The sequence below is a fragment of the Crocuta crocuta genome, unplaced genomic scaffold, assembly GCF_008692635.1.
Source record: "Crocuta crocuta isolate KB4526 unplaced genomic scaffold, BGI_CrCroc_1.0 scaffold299, whole genome shotgun sequence".
Lineage (NCBI taxonomy): Eukaryota > Metazoa > Chordata > Mammalia > Carnivora > Hyaenidae > Crocuta > Crocuta crocuta.
Window position 1 is genome coordinate 12,958,197 of NW_027532747.1, and position 21,684 is coordinate 12,979,880.

At 42.8% G+C, this 21,684-nt stretch overlaps 1 protein-coding gene across 1 annotated transcript in view; it reads left to right on the forward strand.

Moving 5' to 3' along the window:
- The window catches only part of PTPN21 (protein tyrosine phosphatase non-receptor type 21), a 73,465-nt gene that overhangs the window by 31,481 nt on the left and 20,300 nt on the right, over positions 1–21,684 (forward strand). The window contains exons 4-10 of the mRNA XM_077780841.1: positions 2,408–2,505; positions 4,503–4,570; positions 5,379–5,449; positions 7,931–8,018; positions 8,406–8,494; positions 11,739–11,826; positions 12,961–13,040. Of these exons, the coding sequence (XP_077636967.1) occupies positions 2,408–2,505; positions 4,503–4,570; positions 5,379–5,449; positions 7,931–8,018; positions 8,406–8,494; positions 11,739–11,826; positions 12,961–13,040 (582 nt within the window). The remainder of the gene's footprint in view (positions 1–2,407; positions 2,506–4,502; positions 4,571–5,378; positions 5,450–7,930; positions 8,019–8,405; positions 8,495–11,738; positions 11,827–12,960; positions 13,041–21,684) is intronic.

Consider the following 21,684-nt stretch of genomic DNA (forward strand, 5'->3'; position numbering starts at 1 on the left):
TAAAATAAAATGTAAGAAAAGTCAATTTAGTATAATCTGTGGGCCTGTTTATATCTGTAGGGGCACCTGGGTGGCTCAGTGGGTTAAGTGTCTGACTTAGGCTCACATCATGATCTTGTGGTTCATGAGTTCGAACCCCACATTGGGCTTTGCTGACAGCTTAGAGGCTGCAGCCTGCTTCAGATTCTGTGTCTCCGTCTCTCTCTACCTGTCCCCCACTCATGCTCTGTTTGTACTCTAAAATAAACACGCGTTAAAAAATAAAAATAAAAAAAGGGTAGGTACTTAATTTCAGGGTTGTAAATTTGAGCCCCATGTTAGATGTAGAGATTACTTAAGTAAAATCTTAAAAACAAATGTTTTTGAATGTCACAAAAATTATATGTGGACTGGGTATTGGGTAGCATTAAGGCATTATTGCTCATTTTGTTGGGTATGTTAAATGGGGATGATACCGCATCTTCTTTATCCATTCATCAGTTGATGGATATTTTGGCTCTTTCCATACTTTGGCTATTGTGCATAGTGCTGCTATAAATGTTGGGGTGCGTGTGCTCCTTTGAAACAGCACTCCTGTATTCTTTGGATAAATACCTAGTAGTGCAATTGCTGTGTCATAGGGTAGCTCTATTTTTNCTCTTTCTCTGCATCCTTGCCAAAATATATTATTGCTTGAGTTGTTAATTTTAGCCATTCCGGCAGGTGTGAGGTGGTATCTCATTTTGGCTTTGATTTGTATTTCCCTGATGATGAATGATTGTTCATGTTTCTGTTAGCCATCTTGATGTCTTCTTTGGAAAATGTCTATTCATGTCTTTTGCCTGTTTCTTTACTGGATTATTTGTTTTTTTGGGTATTGAGTTTGGTAAGTTCTTTATAGATTTTGGTTACTAACCCTTTGTCTGATATTTTATTTGCAAATATCTTCTCCCATTCTGTTGGTTATCTTTTAGTTTTGCTAATTACTTCTTTTGCTGTGCAGCTCTTTACCTTGATGAGGTCCCAATTGTTCATTTTTGCTTTTGTTTCCCTTGCCTCTGGAGAACATGTCAAGTAAGAAGTTGCTGCAGCCAAGGGGCACCTGGGTGGCTCAGTTGGCTAAGCGTCTGACTTCAGCACAGGTTATGATCTCACAGTTGGTGGGTTTGAGCCCCACATTAGGCTCTCTGCTGGCTGTCTGCTGTCAGCACGGAGCCCGCTTCAGATCCTTTGTCCGCTCCTCTGTCTGTCCTTCTCCCTGGTTCTCTCTCTCAATAAATAAATTTTAAAAAACTTAAAAAAAAGTTGCTGCAGCTGAGGTCAAAGAGGTGTTGACTGTTTTCTCCTCTAGGATTTCGATGGCTTCCTGCCTTTCATTTAGGTCTTTCGTCCATTTTGGGTTTATTTTTGTGTATGGTGTAAGAGGGTGGTCCAGGTTTATTCTTCTGCATGTCACTGTCCAGTTTTCTCAGCACCATTTGCTGAAGAGACTGTCTTTTCCCATTGGATATTCTTTCCTGCTTTGTCAAAGATTTGTTGGCCATATGTTTGTGGGTCCATTTCTGGATTTTCTATTCTGTTCCATTGATCTGAGTGTCTATTTTTGTGCCAGTACCATACTGTCTTGATGATGACAGCTTTGTAATACAGCTTGAAGTCTGGGATTGTGATGCCTCCTGCTTTGGTTTTCTTTTTCAAGATTGGCTTTGGCTATTCGGGGTCTTTTTTGATTCCATACAAATTTTAGGATTGTTTGTTCTACCTCTGTGAAGAATGCTGGTGTTATTTTGATAGGGATTGCATTGACTATATAGATTGTTTTGGGTAATATCAACATTTTAACAGTATTCTTCAAAACCACGAGCATGGAATGTTTTTCCATTTTTTGTGTCTTCTTCAGTTTCTTTCATAAGCTTCTATACTTTTCATTGTATAGGTTTTTCACTTCTTGGTTAGGTTTATTCCTAGGTATTTTATGGTGTTTGGTGTAATTGTAAACGGGATCAATTCCTTGATTTCTCCTTCTAACTAGTCAAGGTTTTTAAAGTGATGATTGGCCATAGATTCTCTGTTTTTCCAAGTAAACAGAACAAAACTTAGGAGATGTTTTAGAGTGCAGTTGTCTTCTGGGTGGTTGTAACTTTGAAATAACTACAGTTAAGGATAAGTGATTCAACAAATTGATTACATTGTGTGTGTGTGTATGTGTGTGTGTGCGCGCGCACGCACTTGCACACACGCACTTGCACGTAAATGTGTGTGTAGGTGTAGACACAGTCAAGGACATTCTTGTCATTTTTTGAAACCATCTAGGGTTAAGGTTTTCTTTGACTAGTTTTTGCTCCTCTACCAAATTATTGTAAAATGCATTGTGTCTCAATTGGAGGTAAAATTGATACTGACTTTTTAAAATTGATGTTTTTTATAGGTATCAGTATTATCTGCAGCTGAAGAAAGATATCTTGGAAGGAAACATTCCTTGTACATTAGAACAAGCAATTCAGCTAGCCGGCTTAGCTGTTCAAGGTAAATAATGGCAATTGATGATGTAATGGATATATCAGATTCAAATGTATGTTGTAACAGGGCCACCTGACTGGCCCAGTCAGTGGAGCATGTGACTCTTGATCTCAGGTTGTAAGTTTGAGCCCCACATTAGGCGTGGAGATTACTAAAAAAAAAAAAATCTTAAAAAAAAAACCTGTGGTATAACAGAAACAAATGATTCTTAATAACTGACTTCCTATACTGGTGTTTATATGTTAGTGAAATTAGTTTTCTTGCGGGAAAAAGTGAATTTGGATAACTTCTGTGAAACATGAGACTTCTGGAGGTGAAGCATGTTAGCCTATGTCAACAGAGCAAACAAACCAAAAACAGAAAACACACACAAACACACACACACAGAGCATTTAATATGCCTTGTACTCCTCCAGTGCGAGGACTTGCTCTGTAGCTAGCTAATATTTTAAGAAGAAAGATCAGCCAAACAATGAGGTTGACAAAGTTATGTTAACACTTATGCTCTTAGCAGATGTCATTTATATGGTTTCTTAAGCAGTTTTCCTGGATGATAGAACATTGTCAATCATAACAGATAAAGCTTTGCACTTCACAAGTGTTTTTGAATTGTGTCATTCTGTTCTATTTCCATGTCTAATCAACATGTGTTTACATGCATGTATATACTTTGGGAAAACTGATGGGGCATTATTTCAAATGATAACTAGCATTTAATCTTGGGAATTGAAACTTAATCAGGAGAATGATTAATAAAGTTCCTTCAGATATTAGCAGGCATGGAGACATATATCATTTTTAGACAAACAAATGCCTGATACACATGGAGCCATATTCCTTTTCAAGGTACTTTGAATCTTCCTAAATATCATCTGTGACTTTAAGAGTTTGCCTGGGTGGGTGGCTCTGTTGGTTGAGTGTTCGACTTCGGCTCAGGTCATGATCTCATGGCTCGTGAGTTCAAGCCCCATGTTGGTCTCTGTGCTAACAGCTTGGAGCTTGGAGCCTGCTTTGGATCTTTGTCTTCTTCTCTCTGTCCCTTCCCTGCAAAGTTTTTTTAAAAAGTTAGTTTTTCATAAGGCCTTTGCAGAATTAACATATTTTTTTAATGTTTTATTTATTTCTGAGAGACAGAGAAAGAGAGAGAGGCAGCATGAGCTGGGGAAAGTCAGAGAGAGGGAGACACAGAATGTGAAGCAGGCTCCAGGCTCTGAGCTAGCTGTCAGCACAGAGCCCGACGTGGGGCTTGAACCCATTAACTGTGAGATCATGACTTGATCCTAAGTCAGACGCTTAACCGACTGAGCCACCCAGGCGCCCCTGAACTATCATTTTTTTTAACAGTTAAAAATTTCTAAGCAGACACATCTTGCTGTAACATATTCAGATGATCTAACTCCATTTCCTAGAGGTGATCACTGCTGTAAACAGTTTGGTTTCTTTCTGACATCTTCTAGTACATAAGTAAGCACACGTGATTACAGGGTAGGTTTTGTTAATCATAAAAATGAAGTCATAATACATTTAGTTTATAACTTACTTTTTCTCTTTATTAGTAGGCATTTTTCCAAGTTAAGACCCATGAATCTACCTAATGTTTATATTATATTAAATAATAAATAATTATATATTTAATGTTTCATTTATTATTTTTGAGAGAGAGAGACAGAGCATAGCAGGGTAGGGGCTGAGAAAGAGGGAGACATAGAATCTGAAGCAGGCTCAAGGCTCTGAGCTGTCAGCATAGAGCCTGATGCAGGGCTCACAACTCTGAGACCACGACCTGAGCCAAAGTCGGAGAGTTAACCAACTAAACCACCCAGGCACCCCCCCCATTAATATTTTTAAAAAGCCTTTTTAAAATATACACTTTATAGCTGTAAGGCACATTTGACTTCTAAGTTATAAGCATATTATCTATATACTGCATATTGAATTTAGTTGTGCATGTTTTCCTATGCAAATTAAACATAACTGACGTGAATATTTGTCATTTTGTACAGCCGATTTTGGTGACTTTGATCAATATGAATCCCAGGACTTTCTTCAGAAATTTGCCTTGTTTCCTGTGGTAAGACTTCTTTCAACATTAGGCTTTTTATAAATGGTTTATTTCCATATCCTTTAATAATCCCTGAAACAAAGTCCACATGGTAGATTTACTGGGCTGGAATAGTGTTTGAAAAAAAACCAATCACCTCTTAGAAACAACTCAAGTGGAAGTGCTTTCCTTGTAGTCTTACTGGTCGTTGTAAACCCACAGAAATGGAAGAGTGTACAGTCCATGGGCTGCAGCCAGAGAGATTTGTTTTGTGTTTGGGTGTGAGTCTAAGTGAGGGATTCACTTCCAACTTCTGAGGAACCACACAGAGGTTTTGCTTTTAACCGAAGGCTCGAAACCTCACAGTTATGTGGGAATGAATTTGGCTTCTTAGCAGCAGTGTAAAAAGTGGATGGCAGAAAGACACTGCTGTCTGCTTTTGAAAGTCACTGCTGATGTAATTGACAGGAAAACCATATTGGAACAACTACGGGAGGTGGTGGGATGCTCTTCGGAGTGTCTACACAGCCAGCCAGGGAATACACAAGATGTTGTGCTGGACTCGGAACTGGCTGATGGATGATTGCCAACCTGAAAAAACTCAGCTGGGACTTTCTCCGGGATGAACTGAGAAGGCAGGGCAGGTGTTTTAGCTCCTGAGCACACGTACTTTGTTACTTAGAAAGATCTTGATCACATACTTGAGCAAATCTCCCGCATGCTGATACTAATCTGAATTTTGCCTGCTAGTTGACAGGAGTCACTAACGGTAGCAGTGATTCTTCTTAAGAAATTTCAGTGGTTTGTTTACATACTTACTGCAGTGTGTTTTCTTCAGGGGTGGTTACAAGATGAAAAAGTATTGGAGGAAGCAACCCAAAAAGTGGCCTTACTGCATCAGAAATACAGGTAACGCTAAGAATTAAGAAATGGAAATCGTATGGGAGCAAAGCCGGGTTGACTGTGAAATACATACAGACACAGTTAAGCTTGGAGCTTTCCTGCTGCTGCAGCTAGTCCTTCTGCTCTGGGGAGCCAGCGTTGCATCACACTCAGTGTGCCAAGTACAGTTCTGAGCACTTCCCCCTATTAATTCGTTTACTGTCCGTGGTTATCAGTGAGGAAGCTGAGAACATTTTGAAAGCAGCCAGTCACTGAAGGGTGCCACTTCTTCACTCCATATAGTAGAGCTTTCAGTGGTGACCTAGTCAAGTTAATGCAAGATTAGGGATACTTGTTTCCTCTTATGGTGCAGCCTGTGTAGGGTTTTCCCACCCAGTACACCTTTGGAAGCTGTATCTCTGTCTTTTGGGGAAATCTCTACCCAGTGCTGTGCTTCTTGCTCTGGGGCATGCATCCGGTTAGGTAATGGCCTCATTTGGTAGTGAATCTATATGTGTTGTCTGCAGGAAAACTCCTCCCCCATGGGTTACCTGTGTAGCTCAGTTGGTTAAGCATCCAACTCAGCTCAGGTCATGATCTTGCAGTTCGGCAGGTCCAGCCCCATATCCACCTCCGTGCTGACAGCCCAGAGCCTGGAGCCTACTTCGGATTCTCTGTCTCCTTCTCTCTCTGCCCCTCCCCCTACTCATGCTCTGTCTCTCTTGGTCTCAAAAATAAACATTAAAAAATTAATAAAAAAAGAAAGAAAGAAAAATCCTCCCCCAGAGAATGGTAGGTCTTACTCTCAACCAAATGCCACACAGTTCCAGCTATGTTAGATAACATTACGCACTTGTCACCACTCTTTAGGGTAAATGATACTCTCTTTTTACAAATTGGAAAAACCAAGCTCACAGAGACTAAATAACTTGTCCAAAGTTACATGTGGTAGAGACAGGATTTGAACCCAGGTGTATCCAGTTATAACCTGCCGTTCATCCCCACCCATTAAACATAACCTTTTGCCTTTAGACTCTTCCCACTCGTATCCATATAGACACTCACTAGAGATCAGTCTTCCTAAAATACCACTTTCTTTTCATCTCCCCTCCTTGCCTTCCCAAGTGCTCATCAGTCTTTTCTGGCTTTCCACTAGCCTGAGTTTATTAGTCCCGGGATTAAAGGCTTCCCACAAGCTGGTCCCACTCTGCCTTTCTGGCTTTACTTTTTGCTGTCCCAAATGAACCTTTTCTTTCCCGCCAGCATAATCCCTCCCTCAGGCACCCATCACCCTTTCTTTTGTTACTTTCATGCACTCATTTGTGCATCTTTTTATTTTTTATTTTATTTATTTATTTTTTTAAATGTTTTTATTTATTTTTGAGAGACAGAAATACAGAGCATGAGCAGGGGAGGGTCAGAGAGAGAGGGAGACACAGAATCTGAAGCAGGCTCCAGGCTCTGAGCTGTCAGCACAGAGCCCGATGCGGGGCTTGAACTCACGAGCCATGAGATCATCACCTGAACTGAAGTCAGACGCTTAACTGACTGAGCCACTCAGGCGCCCCATGCATCTTTTTAAGAGATAGTTTAGTCCTTTTATTCTGTATGAGACTGGGTGCTGGGGCAGGAAGATAAATAGAGCACTTACCTGCCATCAAAGAATGTATTTCTTGCTTTGGAGCCTTAAGGGGTGGGCAGGACGACCCATTGGAATAGTAATTATATGCTAACAGTGTGATACCAGGGCGGCGGGGGGGAGACGAGCATAGGATGTGGTGGGTCTGCATGGATGGAGCAGGGGCATCTGACTTAGACTCAGGGATATCACAGCAGGTGACAAAGGAGTGATGTGTAGGCTGACTCACGAAGGCTGTCAAGGATTGATCAGGTGTACAGGTGAGTGACGGGTGTGAGCGACAGCAGTGCCAGGAAGACAGATCAGCATGTGCAGAGGCCGGCATAATGGCTTAGCTGCAGTGTGGGTGCCTTATGGATGTTGGGGGAGCAGAGATGAGGTCAGGGGTTGGGGGGGTGAGCAAATCTCCTTGCAGTTGAGTTACCTTCTTTAGCTGCGTTGCCTTCCTGCCCACTCTTATAATTCTGCCACCAGAAAAGGATTACCATCTTCTTCTAACCCTTATTTCCTACACTTGGCATTTAGCACATGATGCTTAGTATTGCCTGATACTTTGGATAATAAACAGTTACTTAGTGGTTTCAAGAAAATTCCAGCTTTTAGTGAAAGTGTTGTAGGGAGTTTGACTCCTCATGTCCCCCTAGCCTGCCTGAAGTACAGGGATAGGATCCTTATAGCCCTCAGCGTTCAGTATGGTGCCGTGCGTGTAGGTGACTTCCAATTGATGTTGAAGTAATTTCTGATATGCTTAAAAACTTGAAATGTTTGTAAACATCTTATGCCAAATGGATTATGTACTTTTTTAGCAAAGCCTCCTCCCCACCCCCATTTTTGGTTCTGTGATCAACCTCCCATCTTTTGGGTTGCAGAAGGCTCACGGCTCCCGATGCTGAAATGCTGTACATGCAGGAGGTAGAGCGGATGGATGGCTACGGAGAAGAGAGCTACCCCGCCAAGGTGAGCATGGCTGAAGGCTGGGGCTCTCCCAGTGGATCTCGTGAGGTTTTGAGAGGACATTGGGGAGGCCTGGGGACAGAGGTGGTGCAGAGGCGGGAGGGCATGCCACAGTCTGGAAACTCGAAAGCTGAGATCCTGTGACCAAAATTTATATTAGTAAAACACATTCCTCTTTTGCAATCTGTTCTTTGAAATGCTCTTGAAAATGAGTTACTTAAGGAGCCCAACTCGTCCTGTTTTCATACCTATTTGACAAGGTGATTCCTGTAAACCTTTCAGACCTTGCCCTCCACGTAGGTCTCCTGAGCATCTCCTGAGCTGGGTTTGTGGTCACACTTCTCATGCACCTGCTGCTCGAGTGCTTCCTTCTGTGCTTTCTCCTTTCAGGATAGCCAAGGCAGTGACATATCCGTTGGAGCGTGTCTCGAAGGCATCTTCGTGAAACACAAGAATGGAAGGCCTCCTGTGATATTTAGGTACTTTGCTTACATCCTCCTGTGCGCTTTCTGCGGCTCCTCTTGGTGATAGTTTTTAGTATGTATACTGGTAACAGTGCCCACAGATCTCTCCCAGGGTCTTGTTAGGAAATGGAAAATATGCCCCTCCTAGAACAAAGTAACACCTGACTACAGTGGTTCTTTTATAAGCCACCTTCTTCAAAACCAAATGTGTGGCAAACTGTCCTTATAATAATGGCCTACTTATGAAATGGTTAAAGGTATGGGACCCTTTTCTTAGCAAATGGAGGCTGTTCTTTGTTTTGACGTGAATTGTTTTTTTTAATGTTTATTTTTATTTTTGAGAGAGACAGAGTGTGAGTGGGAGAGGGGTAGAAAGAGAGGGAGACAAAGGATCCAAACTAGGCTCCAGGGTCTGAGCTGTCCGCACAGAGCCCAACCGCAGGGCTCAGACTCATGAACCATGAGATCATGACCTGAGCCGAAGTTGGCGCTCAGCTGACTGACCCACCCAGGTGTCCCTGATGTGAGTTTTTAATTTCAGCTCTTATTCTAGGACTACATTTTTGTGGAAAAACTAGGCCTTTCTCTGATTCTAGTTATGTACTAAAATTCCTAAAATACCAGCATCTAAGCAATTTTTTTTTTTTTGGTTAAGGAAAGTTCAGTTACTTTTTATAATGTTCATTTTTTCACCCTGATTATAAAAATGTGATGCTTTTCATTTGTGGAAATCCTAGAATGTATATAGTGAGGAGAATCTATAGCAATGTGCTAATAGTAGCCAACCTCAAACAATGAAGTTGCAGGTGGCTTAAATTTCTCTTTCAGTATTTCAGTATTCTGTGTTTGAATTTGTATCTTAAATATAGCAAATTAGACCATGCCTTTTCATTCCTTAAGATTCATACCCTGGAAAATCCAAAGTGTCATTTCATAGAAATATTTCCAATTTTACTCAGAGATTCTTTTTTCTATTTACTTTGATTCTGTTCTTTTTTTTTTTTTCTTTACTTTGATTCTGTCCTTTTTTAAAAAATGGTTTTTATTTATTTTTGAGAGAGAGGGAGAGAGTGTGAGTAGGATAGGGGCAGAGAGAGAGGAAGACACAATCCAAAGCAGGGTCCAGGCTCTGAGCTGTCAGTACAGAGACCGACACGGGGCTCAAACTCACGAACCATGAGATCATGACCTGAGTTGAAGTCAGTTGGTTAACCGACTGAGCCACCCAGGCGCCCTGCTTTGATTCTATTCTTGATAAAAATTTAAAAGTTTATATTGTTTTTGTAGAGCAGTAAAACATTATATCATTTTTGGTTCTGGGTTCCTTTGTATTTACTATTTATTGAATGTCATTAACCAGGTACTGTGCTCAGTGCTCTTTGTGTATTTTTTGGTGTGATTTTCACAATTCTGAGCAGACGGTACTACCACCGCTTTCCATGTGGTTTAATTGAGCCTTAGAAAAATGGAGTGATTTGTCTAAGGTCACCCAATCATTAACTGACGTAACCAAGAACTCACATTCTCCACTTAAAGTGTGGGCTCTCAACCACTGTGTTAAATCGCTTCTTTTATTAAAAGGAAGTTAATTCCCCACCATTCATGCTCTCTAAAAACCATTCTATTTCTTCTTGAGAACTGCTTTCTCCTTTGAAGAATTTTTTTCTCTAAGCTGACGTTTCTTCCTCTATTTCCTTTGCTTTACTACTGCCTTTTGGGCCTGAGTTCTCCATGGTGATTAGGACCGTGGAGGGTGTACCTGGCGGGAGCAGAAACCCACTCCCTGACCGTACTGCCCTTCGTCTGGCAGTGCTCCCCTTTGACAATTGCTTTCATGGCCCTAAGTTGCTCATTTAAGTCTTCTGAACATTTGAGTTGGGGGTCCAGGGGCAGAAAAGGATCTGGACTGCACCAATGAGGCAGGGCTCTGACGGTGCCCGAGGGGCCCTATGAAAACCAGAGGCATCCAACCAGCTTCTTTCATCTCACTGGATAGGAAGGAATTTTTATTTTTATTTTTTTTTAATGTTTTTTATTTATTTCTAGGAGAGAGAGAGACAGCGTGAACAGGGGAGGGTCAGAGAGAGGGAGTCACAGACTGAAACAGGCTCCAGGCTCTGAGCTGGCAGTCAGCACAGAGCCCGACGCGGGGCTCGAACCCACGAACCGCGAGATCATGACCTAAGCAAAAGTCGGACGCTCAACCGACTAAGCCACCCAGGAGCCCCAGGAAGGAATTTTTAAAAGGGCCTTCTTTAATATGATGCTGATGATCCTTACATTTAACAATTAAACACTGAACCATTACAAATTAATTTTATTTATTGAAATAAATTTAAGATAGGGCACCTCAGTGGCTCAGCCGTAAAGCATCTGACTTCAGCTCAGGTGGTATCACAATGGTTCATGAGTTTGAGTTGCACATTGGGTGAGCTCGAGCCCCGCTTCTCTGTCTGTCTCTCTCTGTCTCTCTCTCTCTGCCTTTCACTCACTTGCGCCTTCTGCTTCTCTCTCTCTCAAAAAACAAAAAAATTCAAGATAAATTAATATAATGGAAAAGGATGAAGAGGGGTAACGTTTTTCTTTTGGATCGATTTTTCCCTTTTATAAAATTATTTGTTATGTAATAAAATATTCATATATAAAACCTAAGCCATGGGAAAATACAGTTAACAAATATAGGATCAGAGTTTGAAACCTGGTGAACACAGCCAGTGTAGTTCACTCTTAGAGTTTCTAGCATTTAACCTTTGTTTCACCCTGAAGCTTTTCAGAGCACCCCTCCTCCACCTTTGTGTCTTGTTTACCTGCAAAACTTAATGGTACTTGCTTGCATCTCGGTTCTCTCTCTCATCCCCACCTTTCAACTGTGTTTCCTTGACGGAAGTGCTGTACCTTACTGATCTTGGTATCCCTAACAGTTTCAGGCATTGTTATAACGGATGTGTGTTGAATGAAGGAAGGAGGCATTGGCAACCAGCTCAGCATTGGCTCTTTGGTTGAACTAACCTGGCAAACAAAGATAGATCGACCTTAACTTTTAAGCACTATTTGCTTTCACCTAGTCTACATGTATTTACTTTTTGCAGGTGGCTGTTGTCACTTCAATGAGAAGATGCATACCAGCTGATTAGAACAACTGTTTTCTTTCTAAAATGATTAACAAATATTAACTTGCACATCACGCTCGAGAAGGAAAAGTCGTATGTTCCATCTTGGGTGACACTCACATTGCTCTTTTCTATTTGTTGTTCTGTAGGTGGCATGATATTGCTCACATGTCCCACAATAAGTCCTTTTTTGCATTAGAGCTGGCCAGTAAAGAGGAGACGGTCCAGTTTCAAACTGTGAGTAAAACACTAGGAATCTGCCTGGAACGTTGTTTCTAGAAGTTAACAAGTTAGCATTTCTGGGTGCATGTTTGGGGAGGGAGGTGGCATTAAAATTATATTTAGGGCATCTGAGTCGATCAGTCGATTGAGCGTCTGTCTGACTTGGGCTCAACTCATGATCTCATGGTTTGTGAGTTTGAGCCCTGCATTGGGCTGTCCACATAGAGCCTGGTTCAGATCCTCTGTCCGCCCCCCCTTTCTGTCCCTCACCTGCTACATTTGTGCTCTCTCTCTCTCTCAAAAGTAAACATTAAAAAAATAAAATTACAGGGGTGCCTGGGTGCGGTTAAGCCTCCAACTTCGGCTCAGGTCATGATCTCATGTTTGTGGGTTAGAGCCTGCTTTGGATTCTGTATCTCCCTGTCTCTCTGTCCCTCCCACTCTCATGCTTTATCTCTCTCTGTCTCAAGAATAAATAAAACATTAAAAAAATATAAAATTACAATGTTTAATACTTTTAGAAAACAAAATTTTACAACATTTTGCATAATAGCACTTGGCAAAAAGTAGTTAGTTGCTCAGTAAGTATTATTGAATGAATGAGTCCTTGGATAAATACTATCTGATATGGTGATCTTTAAATTAAACTAAAGGGAAATAATAAATACTATCTGGTATGGTGATCTTTAAATTAAACTAAAGGGAAATAGGGGAGAAAGTAGGCACTAACATCTTAATTTCCATTGCTAAGTCAATGCTTCTGTAGAAATATTATTTCATAGTTAATTGCTTTTGCGTTCCTGACAAAGGCAGTGCTGAGTCACCAAGTCAAATGTTTTTTTTTAAATTGTCTTTGAGTATCTATTTGTCAAAATAAAAGTTGACATTTTCTCATTTTTAAATTTCTAAATCATCTGAAACTGTTTAGTGTAAGAGTCATACCCTTAGAACTTTTTTTTTTCTGTCTTTCTAATTTAAATCCTAATTACAGCCTTCATGTGTTAGGCACAGCATCAGAAAACAAAATGAAAGGGTCAGGGTGTTAAATGTGACTTTGGCATAATATATCCTCCAGTCCTGTTCTCAGACAAACTCCGTGTCGGGTTGTAAGTGTGTTTTCGTTTACTTTATGCATGTTTCATTTGCTAGGAAGACATGGAAACCGCGAAGTACATGTGGAGACTCTGCGTTGCGCGACACAAGTTCTACAGACTCCATCAGTGCAGCCTGTGAGTACATCCTGCTCATGGGAACAATGAGGTGGGAAATGTTCATCTTGAGCTGTACCATGTCATCTAGAAAGGAAAATTGTGTCGAAAATAGCAGTTTTAGGACATAAACTCTTTGCCTGTTAAAATAGTTCTCAAAAATATTGTTTCATTTTACCTCTGGACAACTTCTAATAACTACAGATATGTGACTAGGATTTTCTTCACCTCCTTACTAGAATCACTGATGCTTGAAAGTTCAAAAGAATTTTTTTTTAACAGATAATTCAGCTTGTCAAGCCGTTTGAAGAACTTACATCTTCTCTTCCTAATGAATATTTTTCTTGGTCCCCATGGGCTCCCCCCGTTCTGCTGAGTATTCCTGTCGGCATACAAACATGCTATATATAATATTGCATAAATTAAAACACTTGACCTTCATTCCACACGTCATCTGTCCACAGCTCTCTATCTCTGCTCTCCTATCAAAGGAGTTGTATAGACTTGCATTCTCTCCTTCTTTCCACCCTGCTTCCCCTCGCCGCCACACACTGACACTGCTTCTCACAGTGACAGTGACCTTCATTGTTCTTTCACTGGAGCACTCAGCAGCACTTCACCTCTGGCTACTCCTTCCCCCCTGCACTCCGCTCCTCCGTGGCTGCCAGGACCCCACCTGCTCCTGCGTTTCCTCTTTCCAGGCTATTTCTTCACAGTCCCCTTTGCTGATGTCATTTTCAGATCTCTTTCCCACCTGCGCTCCTTCTCCGGGGGATTCACCTTGTGTCAGACTTAGCAGTCTGTCTGCTGGAAGTGCACCCGATTTTACTCAGTTCTCTCTCTGAGCACAGCCGACTGCCGACTCGACATCTGCACTTGGGGACCCAAGAGGGATCCCAGATTTGCTGTGTCTAAAACCAAACTCTTGACATGCTCTTCCTCTTCCTGCTCCCAAATCTCCCTCTTCCCTACCTTTTCTCATTCGATAAATGGCAGCCCTCAATATTCACCCATATGCCCAGGCCCTAAACCTACTTAATTCCCACTTGATTCTTGTATTTTTCATCCCACACCCAATTCATCAGCAAGCTGTGCCTTCAAAATATATCTGCAATCTGACCACTGTGAGCACTTCCTCTGCTAACAACTCAGTGCCAAGCTGTCAGTGTTTGTCACCTAGAATACTGCAGTAGCCTCTGACACCCTCCCTGTTTTGGTGCCTGCCATGCCTATAGCCTGCTTTCCGTAAGTCAGCCAGACTGGTCTTCGTTTAATATGGGTCAGATCCTATCACCCTTCTTAAAACCCTGCACTGGAATTTCATCATACTTGAAAGTACAAAGCTGTCCAACATCTGGTCCTTGCCTCTTCCCACCCTATTTCCTTCACACACTCCTCCTGCTCGCCCTTTCCTAGCCACACTAGTGTCCTTTCTGGTCTGCCCTCAGCGACGCTGTGCTGGCCCCTTCCTCTGCCTGAAATGCTTTTCCTTTGCATGCCTCATTCTCCCACTACATCAGTTATCTGATCAGAGGAAGCCCTCTTCAGAGAGGCTGCCCCTAGCTGCCCTGCGGACCCCTTCCCCCCCTCCCTGTCTCTCTGGATCCCCTTGCCCTATTTTATTCTTCATCATAGTACTTGGCATCACCCGAATTTGTATGTTTGCTTGTTTACTTGTTTACTGCCTATATCTCTTCTGGGCAGGCAAGCGCCACAGCAGTGCAGAGAGCTGATACTCTCTTGTTAACCCCTGTGTTCCCCGTGCTGAACAAGGGACTGGCCCACAGTAGGCCTTGGGGAATTTGTTGAAGGAATCTATAGAAAAGCATATTAAGAGGTCTGATTTAGGATGTCCGTGGTGCCGTAGGGGCCCTTTGGAGAAACGGTACATAACTCAGAGCTGCCAGTGTAGGAGAGGCTTCTCAGCGGAGTGACCTCTGAACTGAGACTTGGAAGGTTTTGCTCCATCCCCACAAGCTTTCTTAACTCTGTCCTCTGGCCCATCGTAGCTGCCTCTCCTCTGGCTCTCGGGCCCATCTCACCTGGCTCCAGCCAGTTTTCTGAATGGATGAGCAAAAGGTGTAGCACTTCTCCCAGAGTTGTAGCTCGAACCTCATCTGAGCCTGTCCCTTTCCCCTCCCTTCCTTAGCTACGGCATTAAGCACAAGACTCCGTGATCTTCCTCTGGGCTCATCTGCCCTTGATCCTGGCCCCGGAGCCCATAGTCCCTACAATGCTGATGCACCTCGCAGCCCTAGGCCTTGCTGGAATGCTCTCTTTCTCCCCTTCTCTGGCAGATTCTTAGTTGTTCTTCCAGATTCAATTTAAGTGCAGCCGTCCTAGAGGTCACCATGCATTTAGTTGGCTAAGTTCTCGGTGCCATTCTCAAAGTTCTGGTTGTTTCCTACCACTTTCATACCAGTTGATTCTGATTCAGTAGATACTTCTTCTGTGTCAAGCATTATTTCCTTTAATTTCTACAGCAGCCCTGTTTGGTATAATTAATACCGCCCTTTTATAGATGAAGGTTCGGAGACCCGTAGTGTCGTGGCCCTGTGGCATCACTGGCGCTCTAACCCCCACGTCAGGCAGCTAGCGTGCCGTGTGCCTGCTGTTCTTCATCGACTTGCTTTGTCCATCTTGTCTGGGGGCGCCCCAGTGTCTGGCAAGGCACCTTGTTCCTAAGGCTTAGTGAATGATGGAAGCCTGAGTGAGACCGAGATGGGTGTCAGAGGGAAGAAGAGCCTGTTTGTTCCTGTTGATTTCCTTTTACTACTGATTGTAAATTGGGGGGACAAATCTTAAAAGGACATTTGTCCCTTAAGGCCAGGAAGGAGGAGGAAAGGCTATGGAAGTGCTTTCTGTTTATCGGGACCCAAGGTGTGAAGAAAAACTGGTCAGGAATAACCATGCACAGGGCAGGCCCATCTTTGGGACTCAAGAAAGAAAAGGAAATGACCAGGGGTGACCTTACACGGGAACCAGCTAACGATTAGCTCTTTGGCCCCAGACCTCCTCCCCTCCCTGGACACCACCCAGGCATGTTTTTCTCCGAGTCCCACTGTTGGTCTGGTGGTGGGATGTGGAAAGCACTAACTGACCAGGAGGGGGAGCCCTGCTTTCTCTCTGCATGTGGGAAGCCTCTGCTGGATGCTGGCTTGAGGCTCCCGATGTATTTGTACATGAATGTGCTTCCCCTGGTGGCCAGATTCAGTGGCGCTGCTCATTCAGGGCGGTCACATTTGGGGCTCTCCTGGGCTGGCCTGGTTACCCAACCACGTGTGACGTTATTTTCATGCAGAAGTAGTGTTCTGAGATCCAAGCAGTAGATATGAACTCTGTTGGAACACAGCCTTTTCATAAGTTTATGAGTATTTATATTGAACCATCATTATTTCAGTTATTCCTCTTCTGGAAAATAATGGAGAATCAAATCAATCATTTTGAATAAACTGTAAAATACAATCTCTTTCCAAGTAGGCATCCATGTCGGTTGGTGGTTAATGCCTTTTTTTAAAGGAGTTTTTTGTTTTTGTTTTTGTTTTGGCAAATCACCAACTGCTAGTGATTTTAAAGTTCTGATGGAAAAGAAAGTCAGGTTTAGAAACCTAATTTTAGTCATATTGCTGTTTCTTGCTAAACATGAGTGAAACTACATTAATAGGGACATCAGTTGCATATATCTATATAAAGAAAGCATACGAGTGTTTCAGAAATGAAATAATTATATTTGAGGGAGTATTTTCCATACTTTGTTTTTAATCTTTGTACATCCAGTAGATTTAAGGAAGTCTGTATCCTTGAGCTATCTTCATGGAGGGCCCCTGCTTCCTTCTGTAGGAAACTAATATAGTTCACTTATCAGCACTTGCTCTTAGGTGAAGCAGATGAATTCGTAGCTTTTAACGTTTTGATGGATGATGAAACTGAAAATAACTTTAAGTTTTATGGTCATTTCTTTAAAAGAAATTTTTTTTAATGTTATTTATTTTTGAGAGAGAGAGACAGAATGTGAGCAGAGAAGGCACAGAGAGAGGGAGACAGAGAATCTGAAGCAGACTCCAAGCTCCGAGCTGTCAGCCCAGAGCCTGACGCTGGGCTCAAACTCACAAACCAAGAGATCATGACCGAGCTGAAGTTAGATGCTTAACCGACTGAGCCACTCAGGTGCCCCTATGGTCATTTCTTTTAAGGTTCTCAACCTAGACTGTTTAGTCACATTTAATATTATAATACTCCTGACTATTGGTAGATTATGGTCCAGATAGGTCAACTGACAGTGTGATGGGCATTTGATGAAACTGCAGCAGGCCTGAAATTAGACAGTAGATTCTGGATGGCTAGGTCAGCCTGGGGCACCTGGGGGCTCAGGAGATGATTTTACTTGTATAGAAAGAGGGTTTTGCTCCTAGAGTATCATCTCTCCCCTAACCCCCTGTTTGTTCTAATACATAATAAAATGCTGTTTTGGATAGTCTTGTTTGATTCATCCAAACTTGACCCAGATGACTATGTTTTAGAATTTATAGAATGACATGACTCATCATCAGTGTTGCGCTCTTCCTCCACTGTTAAACAAGGCACTTTAGGGGATGCCTGGGTGGCTCAGTCGGTTAAGTGACAGACTCTTGATTTCAGCTCAGGTCATGATCTTACGGTTCATGAGTTCGAGCTCCTGCGTCTGCGCCATCAGCGCAGAGCCTGCTTGAGATTCTGTCTCTTCCTCCCTCTTCCCCTCCCCTGACAGTGCAGCACCTACTTGGGATTCTCTCTCCCTCTTTCCTTGCCCCTCCCCTGCTCACATGTGCACATGCGCGTTCTCTCTCAAAATAAACCTTTAAAAAATAAGAATAAACAAGGTACTTTAAGTAGCAGAATTATCTTTTGATGTCACCTAAGCCTTAAAAATGAGACAAGAAGAATGTGAATATTCCTTTAGGGTTGGATTAGGAATTAAATGAGATAACGTCAGTCTGTTAGGTCACATACCTTCTTCCGGACCCCAGAATTGGTCCTGTTAAAATCAGCCCCTCTAATTCCTCTGAGAAAAAGACTGGGAGAGAAACATTCTTGGGGAGGATGGTATCCCCCAACCTGCAGAGCCATGTGATAGAGGTTTCAAGAGACTTAGTCTAGAGGGAAAGTTGAGTTTCAGTCACCAGCAGGCTGCTTGCTGAGCATAGTGACAGGGCTGGTACGTGTGCCCCCCTCTGTAGTGGAGACCCTGACCAAGCTCTGACTGGAGGAGGCCCTTCCTGGGGCACCTGGGTAGCTCAGTCGGTTAAGCGTCTGACTTCGGCCCAGGTCATGAGCCCACGGTTCGTGGATTCAAGCCCCGTGTAAGGCTCTGTGCTGACAGCTAGCTCAGAGCCTGGAGCCTGCTTCAGATTCTGTGTTTCCCTCTCTCTCTGACCTTCCTCTGCTCACTCTCTCTCTCAGTCTCTCAGAAATAAATAAAATACATTAAAAATATTAAAAAAAAAAAAAGGAGGCCCTTCTTGAAGGGGGGTGGGGTTGCCTCTACTTGTAAGCCCGCTGCAGGGTTTGAAGAGCCTGGAGGAGGCCTGGAAGAAGATTGAGTAACCCTGTCCCATCAGAAAGAGTCATCGAGATCAACATTTTCTAGGTATTTCCACCATCCAACACATTTTTCTTTTACCACAGTCTCCTCTTCACTGGCTATAAACCTATAAGAGAGGAAGGCCACACAGCAAAATGGAGACAACTCTTAGAAATAGGAACTCGGGGTGCCTGGGTGGCCCTGTTGGTTAGGCATCCGACTCTTGCCCTCGGCTCAGGTCATGATCTCACGAGTTCAGGAGTTGGAGTCTTGCGTCGGGCTATGCGTGGTCAGTGTGAAACCTGCTTGGGATTCTCTTTCTCCCTCTCTCTGTGTCCCCTCCACTGCTGGTGCTTTCTTTCTCTCGCAGAATAATAAACTTAAAAAAAAAGAAAAGAAACGAGCTCAACTATAAGTGCTCAGTAATTGGTATCTGCTTCTGGTCTTTGAGTTGCTACTGTGGGACAATCAGTTTCAAACGTGCAGCGCGGGTTCTGGCTCAGCAGCGTGCTTGAGTGACTGCCAAGCGTTCGCCAGGGAGACGGTAGGCGGAGTCACCGACCCTGTGGGCTACCTCAAGAAACAAGCCAGAGTACACAAGGTGGAGAGTCCCAAATATCACTACAAATAGGAAAAAGTAATTGGTATCTGCTTCAGCCCTTCACTCGTGGTGTCACTCATTTGTTCGGCAAACATTTGAACCAAGGTGTGCCAGGCACCGGTGCTACCATTATGTCCTCTCGCCCCCATGGAGCTTACAAATCCATTGGGGCTGGGGAGCGGGTGGAGCAAATAATCCATTGCTAGGAGCCTGTGCTCAATAATGTGACAGACCTGCCTGGTTCCGGTGCCAGTTCTGCTACTTATTTGTCATGTGACCAAGAGCAGTTCCCTTAGAATCTAAGTATCAGTTTCCTTATCTGTAAAGTCCAGATAATAACTGGCACATCCCTTATGGTGTTGGTGTTCAGATCCCGTGAAATAATCATGTTCGGCCCTTAGCACTGCTTCAGTGAGTAATATTCATTTCTCATGGGCTAGCAGCCTGTACTTAGTTTGTCTTCTTCAGTGCACACATTCCAATGATTTTTTTTTCCCCTAAGAATTCTGCGGCTATCTCATTTTTAGCGGCACCCATCAACACAGCAGCTGCCCCCAAAGTCTGGAAAACACCAACCAGCAATTACACCTTTTTCTCTTGTACACTAAGGTGAGGATGGCTGATCTCTCCGTAAACTACATTTACAGGGACAGCAGCAGGAAGAAAGAGGAGGTTGACTTTTAGAACCGATGGCGAGGCTGCCTGGTCAGACGGTTTGGCAGGAGAAGGACATGTTCCGTTTGTTTGTATTGAGCAAGAAGCGGCCTCTGCAGTGGGCAGTCGCCTCCACACTGGGTGCCCCCGGCAAGGGCGCCCAAATAGATAGCGCGTGTGGGAGTTCCTGCCTGTGCTTCTAAGCTCTGCATCTCTGCATTTTGTAATTTAACACATTTAAGTTTTATTTTTGCCTGCATCTGGGCAGCTCGGGACATGTCCTTGTATTCTACCAGCCCTTTCTTCTCGTCTCTGAATGTTGAATTTACAGTACCTTAAAAGTTCAGTCCACTTGGACAGTGGACTAAATAAATATGAACTTCTAAAGACCCTGTTTTGCCAGTTTTGCCTACCCCTGATGGAGAAGAAGCAGACGCAAAGTAAACTTCAAGGCTCCAGAATGCCTTCAGATCCTGGATGCTGATTTTAAGGAGTATTTTAATGTATAGTTAGTGTTCAACAGAACAGAACACTGAGCCCAGATGCATCATCCCAGCGTGTCCCCCACGGAGGCCTCGATTAGGACCAATAGTGTTTTGCCAGTTGATACAGGAATTTTTGCAGCCCAACAGAATTCACATCTGCTGTGTTCTTGTCGAGTTACATAAATTCTGGCAGATGGAATATTCTTTGGAAAAGAGACCCTTATTCTTTAGCAACAACCTTAACACATTTTGATGATAATGAAAAATTATTACAGAAAGCATTTAATTAAAAATCAACTAGTAAAAAAGCAGTTGTAGTCGCCTGATGTTAAGGTCCTGATGAGCACTCGGGTTTTTTTTTAATTTGTAATTTCTTTTATTGGTTTTATTTTTAGATAGATCTTCAGCCTATGATATATAATAGAAATATTTAGGAGCACCTGGGTGGCTCAGTCGGTTAAGTGTCCAACTTTGGCTCAGGTCATGATCTCATGGTTTGTGGGTTCGAACCCCGTGTCAGGCTCTGTGCTGACAGCTCAGAGCCTGGAGCCTGCTTCGGATTCTATGTCTCCCTCTCTCTCTGTTCCTCCCCCACTTATGCACTCTTTCTCTCTCTCTCTTAAAAACAAATAAGCATTAAAAAAAAATAATAGAAGTATTTGTTTTCTGTAAGTTCACGTATGTCTTCATATTTAAATGTTTAATTTTTAAATCCATCTGTTATGTGGGTTATATCGTATTATATGAGACTTGAACTTTTTATAAATGGTCTATTGTGCCAATAACCTATCTTCTCTCTGCTGAGAGGTGGAATATCACCTTTTTATCCCATAATCAGTTTTTATTTTGGGGGGACCATTTTTCAGATTGCTCCTATGTTTCCTTATTCTAACACTGTCACTGAGTCAGTACTACTCTAGTTTCATTAAAGCCCAATATTGGTAATGGTTTTTAGTTTTTTTCTTTTTTTTTTTTTTTTAAATGTTTTATTTTATTTCTAGGAGAGAGAGAGAGAGACAGCGTGAGCAGGGGAGGGTCAGAGAGAGAGGGTGTCACAGACTGAAACAGGCTCCAGGCTCTGAGCTGGCAGTCAGCACAGAGCCCGACGCGGGGCTCGAACCCACGAACCGCGAGATCATGACCCGAGTGAAAGTCGGACGCTTAACCAACTAAGCCACCCGAGCGCCCCTTTAGTTTTTTTCTTTATTTTAATATTTAAATTTTAGTTAAGATATAGTACAGTATTGGTTTTAGGAGATGACTTCAGTGATTCATCACTTAACGTACAGCACCCAGTGCTCATCACAAGTGCCTCCTTAGTACCCGTCACTCATCCAGCCCATCCCGCACCCACCTCCCTCCATC